This window comes from Cyrtonyx montezumae, unplaced genomic scaffold, assembly GCF_038088225.1.
Source record: "Cyrtonyx montezumae isolate F1298 unplaced genomic scaffold, pur_monq_1.0 scaffold_4, whole genome shotgun sequence".
NCBI lineage: Eukaryota > Metazoa > Chordata > Aves > Galliformes > Odontophoridae > Cyrtonyx > Cyrtonyx montezumae.
In genome coordinates this window covers 11,057,555-11,071,408 of record NW_027072045.1, presented here as the reverse complement: position 1 = coordinate 11,071,408, position 13,854 = coordinate 11,057,555, and the positions used below count along the sequence as shown (strand labels likewise).

Genomic DNA, 13,854 nt, shown 5'->3' with positions numbered 1-13,854 from the left:
AACACGGACCCCACAGTGGGATACAGGATCCTGGTTTGGCACTGCAAGGGAAGAGGGCACAGCTCTCAGAAATGCAGCTTCCAGAAACCTTCACCCCACACTGAGCTCAGGACAGCTCCCCACAACAGCTCCAAGATCTTCCCCATAGGATGTTAAGTGTCCTGTGAATGCTTCTGGTTTTGTGACCTCTTGTGCACAGAGGAAGTCTGAGATGGTACTATAGAAACTTACCTCTCCTGCTCGGATACATCCACCAGAGAAAAAGAAAACCTTAACTCTTTGACAGCAAAATCCATTCCCCATCTCTACAGACTTCTCAGAGCACCAAAGCAGAGTAGTGTGTGTACCACCTCTGCTCTTGCCTTGCTGCCATCATGCTTGGAGTTAAGCTCTCACACCACTTTCTAAGCTCACCCTGTGTCTCTGCCTGTCACAGGGCAAGCTGGCAAATACAATAAATCAGGGCTGAAAAGCAAATATTGCCTAGCAGCCACCATGAAGAATATTTCATGGATTATGAACAGTAAGGATTCGGTTTATGATGTAACAGCACACAAGTACAGAAGCTTGAAGGGAAGGGTTCCTACAGAACAAGTCTCTTGCACTACGGGTTATCTGCTGTGGTTTTTTGAATGTGGCCCTTATTGTAGCTCTGCTGGCACTTTGACATTTCCCCATCATGGCCCTCATCTTTGTCTGACGTGCAATGTCTCTTCAGAAACAAATACTGGAAGCTGAACAGATTGTTTTGCCAGGCAAACATTTAAATAATGATGGAAATAAGAAGTATAAACAATTCCATTCATTCACTCAAGACAAAGATACTGCCCCAAGCCAGCTGGTATCCTAAGGCTTTGGCTGAGCCCTAGAAGAAAAAAAAAAATGGTATTTAAACAGCCTTCAAACCTGCTAAGACAATCACTCCCAGCTCATCTACCACATCAGTTACATTTTATTTCTTTCTTTCACCAAGGGAACCTTGCCCTGGGCTACTCTTCTGAAGGAAGCAGCTGAAATCTGCCACCAGGAGCCCAACTGGTTTTACCAGTGCAGCTCCTGGCACACACAACCAGTGCTCACAGCGATGTCTTGGGGATTATCGTGGCAGCCTGGTGTTCTGCACCACCTGCAGCCCTTGCTACTGCCAGCCTCTCAGAACAGCAGACAGCTCATGTTTACCCGGAAAAAAGGACGTGCCGTTTCTCCCCAAGGAGCTGCCGCTGACCTTTGGGACCAGATGTGATGACAGAGCCACATTCTGATTTCCTCTGGATTTTCCCAGGGTAGGTTCAGTTTCAATCCTGTCCTTAAGGAAGCTGTTGTCAAACCAATCCCATCCCAACTGCTGGAGAAACTCCATAACTATGGCCCCAAGACCATCAAGGAGGGCCTTGAAGCCAAGCCCTGGCTCTGAACCTTATGGTTGCCAGGCAACTGCTCCAGAGGAGGATCCCACAGCAGCTCCCAAGATGCTGGAGGGCCCAGGCTGCCACATCAAGGGCAGGAGCAGGAGAACAATGATCCCTGAGGCCATAGCATCCTGGACAACACCAGCACAGCCCAGAGCAGAGGGAAGCCCACACTGTGACTGCAGAGCCTGGATCCCTCGCTATGAGAGCAGCCCAGCAGGAGCAACATCAGAGAAGAAGGACTTCCCTTCCATTCCCCATGCCTCATGTTTCACCATGTGCTCACAGCACAGCTCTATCCAACTCTCTGCCACACTGCTTCTCCCCACCTCTTCCCCTGACCTATCTGACCCCACCTTTTCCTCCTGCTCTTCTGCCTGTTTCCATGTGCACCCTCACACGCACACAAATGCTCCCCAAAGCTTGTTGGAGGCTGGGAATCTTCCTAATGCAAACCTCCCACGTGAAAGGGGCAAGCTGCATCACGCAGGGAGCAGCCTTCCTTTCCCTCCCATAGCACTGAGTGCCCTCATGCATTGCAGCAAGCCCAAGCCAGGCTCCTTTTGCAAATTTAGGCATATGCTTGCCCCACTGTGTTCTCACCCATACTCCTTATCCCTGATAAATCCAGTACATGTTTGTGCTTGCTGATCCACTGCTTCTATAGAGCTTAAAGCAGGAACATTGTAAAACAAAATGCCATACATCCTACCACAACAGATGTAATTGGACCAGCAGATTCAGTGACTGTAGGTATACACTTGGGCAATTAACCCCAATCAGCTAATGCTGAAAACTTCTCCACCAGGGTTATATCAGACATCGATCTACAAGCACCCTGTGATGATTCCCCCATTGCTCTGCCCATTCACAGAAGCTGCTGAGTCCTGCTTAAATCACAGTAACCTGTGAGACACAGGGCTCCAGCCATCAAACTGAGTGGACATTACAGTATTTGATACAGCTTGGAGAAGACAAAAAAGGCATGTTTGTACAGAGCAGCACATTACAGAAGGACGATCAATAGCAGCAACAGTCAGATGAACTCCAGCCTGAATGAGAACAGTAGAATTACAGAATGCAGTGACTTCTTTTGTAGTACCACTTTTGTTTAACGTGCTCTTCAGTCCTCAGTTACTCTATTACAGCACTATAAACAATCAGGATAGCCCTAGCAATAACAAATGAAGCTCTTGATGTTTTATCGTCAGCCTGGAAACAACTTACATCTCTTTCCGCTCCCTAATAAAATTCTTTATATTCTTTATTTTTTTAAAGCTCTAATTGGCTGCCAGTGAGTTCCTCTTTCTTCACCACTTTGAAGAAACCTGCTTAGATCAGCAGTCAGCATCAGGCAGATAATTTTTTGCTAACTGATGCACAAAGCAAATGCTTGAAAAGAGCCCTGTTTATTTGCCTTTTCACAATTGTGACATTTTAGATGTCTCCTTGCAGCCAAAACATCTGTGTGGGTCATTGTGTAGAGAAGCTACTATCTGCCCACCTGACATTTCTGCTCCAGCAGGGCCCGTTGTTCACCTCCCAAACAGACAAAAACACAGAGTGGGATTACTGCACACCACTAAACCCAGCTGCTGTGTTTTGCCCTGGAGAGAGCTGCAGTTTGCTATGGTGAGAAAGGCTCTTTCCCAGTTCTATGCACACAGCTATCCTCACGGGAGTGACTGAGACACTAGCACCTGAGCACAGAGCTTGGTTCCTCTGTTGACAGTCTGGTACAGACAGCAATAGCACAGAATCAGACCAGAACATTTGGAGACACTGGATAAAATGCACAAGACGCACTGCTGGGGATGTGAGCTAAGATACCAGGCTTTGAATGAAGCATGGCAACATTTACTCTGCTCACTTTGCTGGAGCAGCGGGTTTCTCAGCAGAGGTGCAGCATTCATCTGGGGTCACAGTACCTACAAAATGCCCAAAGTGGTGCCGAGTAGTTAGCAGAACAAGACAGGGAGCAGGGAAAGAGCCATCCTGCACACCTGCCAGCTGCAAACCCTGCTGCTGCTTCCCATATCCCAGTGTGGTCAGTGGGACAGGTGAAATGGCTGCATCCCCACCCTTCTACAGGTGCAAGGCTGTACTCAAGATGTAATTTAACATAGAGTGGAAATGCCAGGAATCACCCTACTGTCCCAATAAAACAGCATCTTTCTTCTTCAGGTCCTTTGGGGACAATAGGAACGCTGCCTACCAGAACTACCAGCTCAGAAAAGGATTCTGCTGCCAGTGATGGTGGGACACTTGTGAAATGTGCCTGAATGAGCCACCAGCCTGCCACAGAGGCCAGTACTTGCTATGGGCAGATGCTCATGTGGCTCTGTCAGGGATGAGCAGCTCAGGATCCCTTGTTCTGTAGAGCAGCCAAACACCAAGTACCCAGGCACAGAATGCAAGAGAAAGCAGCACTTAATATATTACATTAAGAGGTGGTTTTGACCCCACACGGTGCTCAGGTGCAAATGCCTCCCCAGAGTGAAGGACAACAGAAAATTGGACTTGACAAGCAATTTATCATACCACTTTCATCTATACAGAGTTAATTCAATACTTTCAATCCTATTTACTGAAACACTGACACCCACACGGAGTCAGCCGCTGTGATTTGACCCACGTTCAACAGCAGATGTGACTGGGTTGCACAATTAAATGGTGCAGCAACACCATGATCTAATTTAACACAGCATTTAGATCTCCAGGCCTCACTGAAGCAGCACAGAGCTGGCATTCGGCTCACTGCTTTGGCTTCTGGTTTCTGTACATCCCACATCTTCATGGAGCAAACTACAGCTTCAAAACCCCATGACGTGTCCATACTCTCTGCTCTATTACTTATCTTAAAAACCAATTTATGCATATACAATGCTGAAATAGCACGACAGAATGCTTCTGGGATTTGAATCCTTGGGACAAGGCAATGTCCAAATGCCCACAGTGCCTAAGTAGATTTGCTAAGAAGCATTTAAAAAAGAAAGTAAGGTTTTCTAAAAGCTCTGAACCACTTGCTGGACAGACAACTTGCTCAGTGAAGACTGAGCTCTTTTTTCTTTTTCTTTTTTTAAAGAAATGTGAAATCACTGTAGTGAAATTAATTGTTTATATTCCTTTCTCTTTGCCCCTAGGCAGCCCTCTACATTTTCCTGTGGGTCCTATCTAGTGTCACTGCCAACATCAGGCATTGTAGGTCATTACAAGTCAGCCCTTGTTCTTCCACTTCAGTTGAGGGCAAATGAGACACGTGCAGGCTTGGGAAGCACTGAAATGCAGCTCTAGGACAAGCACAGTGGAATGAGTGAAGCTACAGGCTCCTGCTGTTTTGTATACAAGTGGTGTCTGTGAATTGGCTGAGCGTTACTGAGCGTGTGCTTGACTCTTCTGCTGGAAATGCCACATCAGCAGAAGAGTAATAGTACCACTTGCCAAGGCCACGTTGTCAAGCACAATACCAGGCTGCAAAACCAAGGTCCAACTAGTCCTACAGTGCTAGGTCAGAAGTTCAGGCTTATCAAGAACATGGAAATCCCAGGTCACTTACTTATGTGGAGCAATGTGAGGGGATCACTTCATCACCAACAATCATGTGGCAACCCCAGCACTGGTTGCGTAGCCTATGACCAAGAGGTTCAGCCCCTCATGGGCTTGGGGAATGGGTCCAGTACTTTCATGCTGGTCTCCAACTTCCATCATGAAGAGCTCTGATCTGGCTTTGCTATTGCAAATATCATTCACGGAATCTTAACACAACTGGGAATTAGTTTGCAAGAAGCAGCCCAGCACAGATCTCTCCTACAGGCCAGACATCTGTCAGACAGCAAACACGAGGAATCCTCAGCTACAAAACCCCGACATGGCTGCTTTACAACACCAGGAAGGTTTTCCTGTAAATGCAATGAACATGTCCCTGCTGTAGCTGCTAGAAGCAAGAGCCAGTAGAAGCAGGCCATTAACCAAGTGTTAGGCACAGGGAGCAAGGAGCAGCTGCAGAGCTCCCACCTGAGCCTCTCAGTGCCTGCTTACACATGTGCTGTGCTAAAGCAGCAGCTGCCACTGAGCAAGAATCACTGCATGTGAAGCCAAGAGTACCACAAAATATGTTTACCAAAATGCCGTGATCTTTTAGTTATTTTTCTAACCTCTACTGCAGATTTCCAAATTAGAATCATGAATACAAGCTGCAATTCAAGATCCACAGCCTGTTTCCATCGTCTCACCTAGAAGATGCTCTGGCAGCATGAAGAGCTTAGGAAAAAATAATAAAAAGGAAAAAGAATAATAATCTCTGGGAGTTTAAAATCACATTATGGCAGCATGAGAACAAAGGGCCTTGTTTTATTATTTTATTTATATTACAATCAGAAAACTGAGGCACAGATAAACACGGTGGTATGCCTACAGAGAGCAGACAGGGTCACAGAAACCCCATGTGAAGACCTGTCAGTAACATACAGTGCCTCACCCCACCAGGGCTGAAGAGGCTGCTGCAGAGGGCTGTCACTGCTCATGCAGCGGTGGCCCTGTCAGGCATCTCCAGGAGAAAAAAGGGTTAAGGAAGGGAATTTTGTTACTTTCTTGTCGTATTTTCTAGTGGGGGGAGAAGCGTTGTGCAAGCAGGAGTTTTCCACTGGCGCTAGGCCCCCTTGCACTTATCAATGGGACCTTTCAGGGCTCACTCCCTGATTGAGACATCATTTCCTGTCCAACACACTAACCCCATTGATAACTCCACGCTTGATGGGAACTTTTCAAACCTACCAGGAAAGGCCAGGAGACCAGAAGAACATATGCATGAAAACAGAACTGGGGTAAAAAGAAAAAGAAGAGAGAAAGAAATGGTTCTGGGCGCAAGCCACGTGCTGATAACAAGTGTTTGTGATTTTTTACCGTGAATCTTTAGGAAGTACACAGACACATTGTACATCACACATATGATTCATTGCAACAGAACCGGCAGGCCTTGTGCTTCAGACCAGTAACAAGAGGAAACAGGCTTAAGAGCATCCCTCTTTGGCCATCCAGTCACACAGCAAACATGGACAACAGGACTGGCTATGAAAAAAGTTCAGTTCTCCACCAGAAAAGCCAGAAGAACAGCGAGTTCTGTACAGCAATGGCCGTGAGGATCCACTTGATATTCTAACCACAGCTCAGCTCCAATCACAGCCCAAAACCTGTATTGTTTCTCTCAACATTAAGGAGTCTATCAAACCCCAACTTTTGCTTTCACTTGTACCCAAGCAGAAATTTTTACAACCCCAGGCAATATGCAATTATAATCTTGCTGCCTAGAAAGGCACGATACACAAAGCTAGCAATGGATCTGGACTATGGCTAAATAGGACACCAGCCAGAAAGCTCTCCCTGCTCCTGCAGGTGCACAGCAGCAGCACCAGAAATGAAGTAGCTGATGCCCACAATAAAACTCCAGAATTTACATTTCCAAGCAGCTGTCCAGCAAAAAGTTTTTGATGAAACCTAAATACACAGGCATGGGATAAAGCAAGGGAGCCACGCTGGGTGTTTAGAACAGACCAGCAGGAACCAGGACACTGGCTGGCTGAGTAGGGGTTAGAAGGAGGGACAAAAGGTTCCCACCATCATTCTCAATACTGAATTGCTGTGGGAGTGTGCAAAAGCCCCATTGTTTTCAGCAATGCAGGGTAAGTAGTTTCTGGGGACCCAAAATGTAGCTCCCTCTCAAAGTGCAATCTCAAGCATTTAAAATTAGATTTCTTCCTCAATAGAAACTACTCATGAAAATGTCAGCTTCAAATGCCTTTCCAACACAAGTGAGCATACCACCCACTCACCTTGTACCCTACAAGGACAGAGTCTGAAAAGTCTGAAGATCATGACATGTAACAGACCAAACAAGCACAAAGCCTTTCTTAAATGTATGAGCATCCCAGCTGGAAACATGACAAGAAATAATATGTTATGTAAGAAAAGACAGACTTACCTGCAGGTCAAAGAACTTGCTATACCTTCGGTAGATGATCTGGGAGGTCAGGTCTGACCACGTTACATTGATGATATAGACCTGGAAAAAGAAAACAGGTCAATATGAGTTATAAAGAACAGGGTATGTCCAAAGGCTGAACAATGTACAGAACAGGTACATTCAGCATCTCTCTGGCCACTCCTGTTCACAGAACCCAGGGTGTAGGACTAGCCCAAACTAAAGCTATTGCCCTGCTGCAGCTTTCAGCAGAGGTCTCAGGAGAGCTCGTAGTGGTTTCCCACTTCACATCCAGCAGAGCTATTCCAGCCCTGATGCAACAACCCATCGCGAGCTCCTGATCTCCCACCCCACGGCTCCAAGACTCCCTTCTCTATGGAGGTGCAACCTTGGCCTTTCCCAGGGCTCTGATTCAACAAAGATATTCAAGGGAAACTCAGCTCCAGGGGGCTGTGGGTTTACAGTTCTATAACACAGGCAATGTCACACATCCAGACACTACAACAGCCCAACCCTGCTGACGCACGCCAGCTCAGCACCTCTGGTACCTATCAGACTGACTCAGAAGTGATGTAAAGCAGCCCACTGAGCAGGAGGTTGTTCTCCTACATTCATGTGAAAAGCAATGCAAGTCCAGAATAAGCCCAGGATTTCTCTTGTCCTGCCTAGTACAATTATCTTATAGAAACAGTCTTTCATCAGAAAACATGCTAAAAAATTATTCACAAGTGCACACATTCAGATACATACATACACATAAATATATGCATATATTCTGCACAAACATTTCCTTCTGACCCCAGTACCTCCAAAACATTTAAATATTTATATATATATTTATATATATAAATGAAAAACCGAGATCCATGCACTGCGCTCTGATGCACTATCCTTGAGACCAAGCACTGGTCCTGCTGCCCTGATGACAGACACGCCACAAGACTTGAGAAAACACAGGATGGAGTCACTGAGGGTGACTGCCCAACTCCAGTGTAATGGAAATCCCAGCCAGCCCAGCTCCTGGGTCTTTAAAGCAATTTCCATGTTTCACATATGGAGTGAGATAAGGATCTGGCAGAGGAAACAGGAAAGCATCCCTCCTCCCTCAGCCCCTGTGCTGCAGCAGGAGCTCTCCCTCTTGCCAGGAATGCAGACATGAAGGGCTGTGCCCCCATGATGAGCACCATCCTCTTCATCTCCCCCAGGATACCAGCCTATCTCCCAGGGTGCAGACACTGGGTAACTGCTAAAGATGTGACATATCACATGAAACCTCCTGGAGTTATGCTGAAGAATCAGAATCAATGAGGGATTTTTCCCCCATCCTCCTACCAGGAGAGAAAGGTACAATTTCAAGTCCTGGAAAGCGTGGAGATCCTGCATTCTCACTTCCCTCTCTGCCTGTTAAGACAGCGGTGACAACAGGGCTGATTTGCTCCATTAGAAGAAACAAGAATGAGTAACACAAGATCTCAGATCCCCTTTAAAGACCATACCCACAGACAGCCAAAGGTCAGAGCATAGGAAGGAAGCTGTCATGGCCAACCTTCAGACCAGCCACACTGCACTGAAGAATATTTTTCCACGTGTTTGTTGTACAAAAGAAAAAAAGTTTGTAGTTTCACTCCAGGCTAATTCACAACACAAACATTTCTGCTGGTTCTCCGTCCAACAGCTACTTTCAGATGGAAAACCCATTTGATTAAAAACAGATTATGACAGATGAGAGCTGACTTGGATCCAAAAGCAACTTCAGATACTGTAATTCTGGCCTCGCGTTCTCACAAAGGGAACGAGACAAGGGTAGAACATATTTCACCTATAAATGGAGTTGATACTTTTTGTTTAGCTACGCATCTTTCCTCCAGAAGATGGAAACAAAACACACTGCAGCCATCCAGGTGCTTTGAACCTGGAGGTACCTACCCCACGTTACCCTCTTTGGAACCCACGAGAGTCACATGCCCTCAAAATCTGCTCACTGCCTGATGGGACAGGAGCAGACCTCGCTGCAAGCAGTCAGCACTGCAGTAAATGGCACTGCACACCCATCCCAGAAGAAATGCCCTGTGCGCGAGGCAACGTTTGGGGCAGGAACTGGGCCAGTTGCATTGTGCAGATCCCAACTCTGATCTCCAGGCTCCACAAGAAAGAAACTGCCACTGACTAGCAGTCAAGCCAGGATTTTGTTGCACATTTAAAGAAGGAATTAAATCTCTTTGAGCCCTAGGTCTCTTCAAGCTCAGCAAAATATAAATTGGGTAGCATACAGATGGATTGCCTTCTATTTCATGGGGAGATCACAGCAGGAGCAAGAAAAGCCTTTAATCATAACCTGGGGTTCTGCAAAGTGAGAGACTCATAGACTCAAAACCTGCACACTGGGACGCAGGTGCACAAGCTGAAATGGCCATTGATTTTCTTTGCTTGTTTGCATAAATCAAATTGCTTCTGGGAAGCCTCCACTTAAGATACTGGGGAATAGGGGTTTGCAGGAACTCAGAAAAGATCTGTAAAATGCGTGATATTAAAAGCAAGGTCCAGAGAACTCAAAAGCCTTAGCCATCACATTTCCTTCCTTTAGAGATCAGGGTTTGGGGTTATTGGCTGCTGTTGCCTGAACCAGACCCACAGCTTTCTCACTAGCAGCAAACATTACATCAGCTTACTTTGTCTTTTTCTTTTTTTTTTATGCTCAGATCTTGTAACGAGTCACTGCCAAAGTGATCAGCAATATCCCAGGGGAGGAGGAGCACAGCAACCCCATGAGAGCCTGAGGTCACAGAAATGCATGGGGTAGGGAGGCAGCAGGAAATATCAGATAAATAGAGCTGTCCCACGCTCAGCGCCAGCAGAGCCAAGGCTGAGCTTCCTGTGGCATTTGATGGCACCTCAAAACTGAACCCCCCAAGGCACAGCTCACAGCCCAGGCACAGAGCAGAAGACCCAGGTGAGGCGAGATGTCCATGATGGGGACACACCTGGACAAAGCAGAGATGTTCCTTAGCACTAATGCGTATGATCTTGGCCTTCAGTGCTTGTCCTGCCCATCTGAGGGTCAAAAGTTAGCTCTGGCAAGTAAGAATGGTGTTTTCCTACAGTCCTTCACAGAACTTCACTGTAATCACAAACCACAAATAGTGAATTACTACCATAAATAATTGTCATAGACAAGCTGCTTTACACCTACTCATGACCTTGAAGGGGTCAAAACGCAGCTGGCATTCAAAAGGGTCACCCCAGAAATGCTTAGCAAAAACAAGCCCTCAACAACACACAGTAACTGAAATATATATTACAAAGAACTCACTGCACAGTCCTGGGATGCCCCAGCTATGAAGGAAGTTCAATTTTTCCTTTCACAAATGCAGTCTTTTTTCAGCTTATTCTGTATTTTCAAATAAATCCTTCCTGAAGGAAACAAGGAGCAGTTCCTGCACAAACTGGAGAATATTAATCAGGAACTGGGCTTGACAAGCAGCTCTTAATATTCATGCTGTGTGAAGGAAGGTGCAGGATGTCAAGGGGGTTTTATCAGCTGCTAATTATCATTTAATTCTAGTTCTGGGAAGCTTCCATTTTAAACACTGCAGAGCAGAAAATTTATTGCAAACTGAGGTTACAGCTCTCCCTTCACTGCCTATACAACACAAGGGATGACTTCCTACTACAAAAACAAACAAAAAACAAAAAAACCCAGAAAACAATCACATTAATTCAAATGTCATTGTGCATGCCTTTACCAACGAATGCCTCTTTTTCAATGGCAAATATCCAGTTCCATCTGGCACAAGATCCATACGTAGGGAATTCAGGTTGCTCTCACGTGACTGATTTTTCAATTGTTTTTTTAGAGGGTAACGTTTTGTTTTCTACCATCAGATGAGCTGAGTGGAAGATAAATGCCTGAAATGAGCAGCATGATGAGAGCAAGATAAGAACCTCTACAAAGAGGCAAGCAGTTGGCAAAGATCCCAGAGCACTGACTAGAAACAAGTCTGTACCCATAACAGAGGGCATTGATAGCCTTTTATAAGTAATTACAGTAAATACTAACTTTCTTAAAAGTTTATGAATGCAACAAACAACAATATGGTGCAATTTGTATGCAGATATCCTCATGATAGCCCCTTTTATCCTGGAGAATGACAGCATCTTCAAAGCCTTCTACGACAGCACTGGATGATCCACTCCAGTGAATCACAAGCTGGAAAAGATCCTCCTCCTCCCTCATGTTCAGATGCTATCTCAGCTTGTGAGCTGGAAACTTCCCACTGGCAGAGCACAGCATGTGAACACTCCCTGCTCCACTTCAGCCAGAATGAGCCCAGTTCCTGCAAAGCTGGTGGCAATTTCAGCTGCTTCATTTAGCTGCTGGAGTTTATACCAAAACAGCACAAACTGCAGCAGACATCCACAAAGTCAACATATGGTTGCATCCCAAATTACAGGAGCACAGGCACTGCACCAATTTGCCATTTGCATAACTACTTTAATGCCAAAGACACTCCAGTGATTGCAATTCAGAGCTGGCCCAAACACGAAATTGGTGTGATAAAAACCCAGAGTAAGCACTTTCTGCACCCACGAGGCTGAATCAGCAAGGCTACGTGCCCCCCAAAAGCACAGTATTGTAGCTGATTTGGGGTACATTCTTTCACCCAAAAAAGACACAGGTACCAGGGCTTCACTACCTGAATACACAGGGTGAGGGTCCCCAGTTACTGCCCTATACAGATCAGAGCCAGGAAAAAGCCCAGGGATCAGCATCAGAACATAGAGCCTCACCCCACTCACACCACCTGTGCCTGCACTTGGCTTGGATCAAAATTTAAGCTTATAGGTTCATAAATTCATAAGGTTGGAAAGGACCTATAAGATCATCTAGTCCAACCATCCTCCTATCACTATCCCTACCCAACTACTAAATCAAATCCCTTAGCACCTCATCTAAACGCTTCTTGAACAGCGCTAGGGATGGTGCCTCAACCACCTCCCTAGGCAGGCCATTCCAGTGCCTGACCACTCTTTCAGAGAAAAAATGTTTCCTCAGGTCTAATCTAAATCTTCCCCGGCGCAACTTGTGGCCATTCCCTCTCGTCCTGTCATTATTTATCAGGGAGAAGAGGCCCACCCCCTCCTCACCACAACCCCCCTTCAGGAAGTGGTAGAGTGCAGTAAGGTCTCCTCTGAGCCTCCTCTTCTCCAGACTGAACAATCCCAGCTCCCTCAGCCGCTCCTCATAAGACTTGTGCTCCAGGCCCCTCACCAGTTTTGTTGCCCTTCTCTGAACATGCTCCAGGGCCTCAATGTCCTTCTTGTAGCGAGGGGCCCAAAACTGAACACAGTACTCGAGGTGCGGCCATACCAGAGCTGAGTACAGACATAGACTCTCTTTTTCTCTTGGAGTCTCAACAAAAGTTCCCAGTTCATCCACACTGGTCTTTTTCTCCTCCAGCTCGACTTACAGGACTCCGGGACTGCCTGCTCCTGTGCCTTTAAGATTTCCATCTTGAGGAGCATCCAGGCTTCCTGGACCCCTTTACCCCTCAGGAGCGAGTCCCAAGGGACCCTTGCAACAAGCACCCTGAACAGGTCAAAGTCTGCCCTCCGGAAGTCCATGGTAGTAGTTTTGCTAGTCACCCTCTTGACGTCACCCAGAATAGCAAACTCCACCATTTCATGGTCACTCTGGCCAAGACAATCTCCAACCTTCACATCTCCTACTAGTCCTTCCCTGTTAGTGAAAAGTAGGTCAAGCAAGGCATCTCCCCTGGTAGGCTCTTGCACCAGCTGTGTCAGGAAGCAATCATCCACACATTCTAGAAATCTCATAGACTGCTTCCTCTGCGCAGTATTACATTTCCAGCATATGTCAGGGAAGTTGAAGTCCCCCATGAGAACGAGTGCTGGCCATCGTGCAACATCTACTAGTTGTTTGTAGAACACCTCGTCTATTTCTTCATCCTGACTAGGTGGTCTATAACAGACCCCACCACGATGTCACTCCTAAAGACTATCCCCCGATCCTTATCCATAGGGACCCTACTTTATCATTTCCAACCTCAAGCTCTTCAACATCAAAACACTCTTTGATATAGAGAGCTATGCCACCACCCTTTCTTCCCTGTCTATCCCTTCTGAAGAGCTTGTAGCCATCAATCCCAGTATTCCAGTCATGGGAGAGGTCCCACCATGTTTCTGTAATAGCCACAAGGTCACAGTTAGCCTGCCTCACAATGGCTTCAAGCTCTTCTTGTTTATTGCCCATGCTGCGTGCATTGGTATAGATGCACTTCAGCTGAGACATCTGCCTCACCCCTTTCTCCAGCACAGCCTCCTTAGGCTCTTTACTGGTGACCCACAAACAAACAAACAGTGGGCAGTGACACTTCACTGCCCTCCCTGAGCCCTATTCAGCTGAGGGGTGAGGGCGCGGGCCCTGAAACTCTGGCAACGCCTACGCAA

General features: G+C 46.4%; 1 protein-coding gene across 3 annotated transcripts in view; it reads right to left on the bottom strand.

Annotated features, from left to right (window-relative positions):
* The window catches only part of SH3PXD2A (SH3 and PX domains 2A), a 228,968-nt gene that overhangs the window by 180,558 nt on the left and 34,556 nt on the right, over positions 1–13,854 (bottom strand). For all 3 annotated transcript variants that reach the window (XM_065746041.1, XM_065746044.1, XM_065746043.1), the window contains exon 2: positions 7,387–7,467. In XM_065746041.1, coding sequence (XP_065602113.1) covers positions 7,387–7,467 — 81 coding nt within the window. The remainder of the gene's footprint in view (positions 1–7,386; positions 7,468–13,854) is intronic.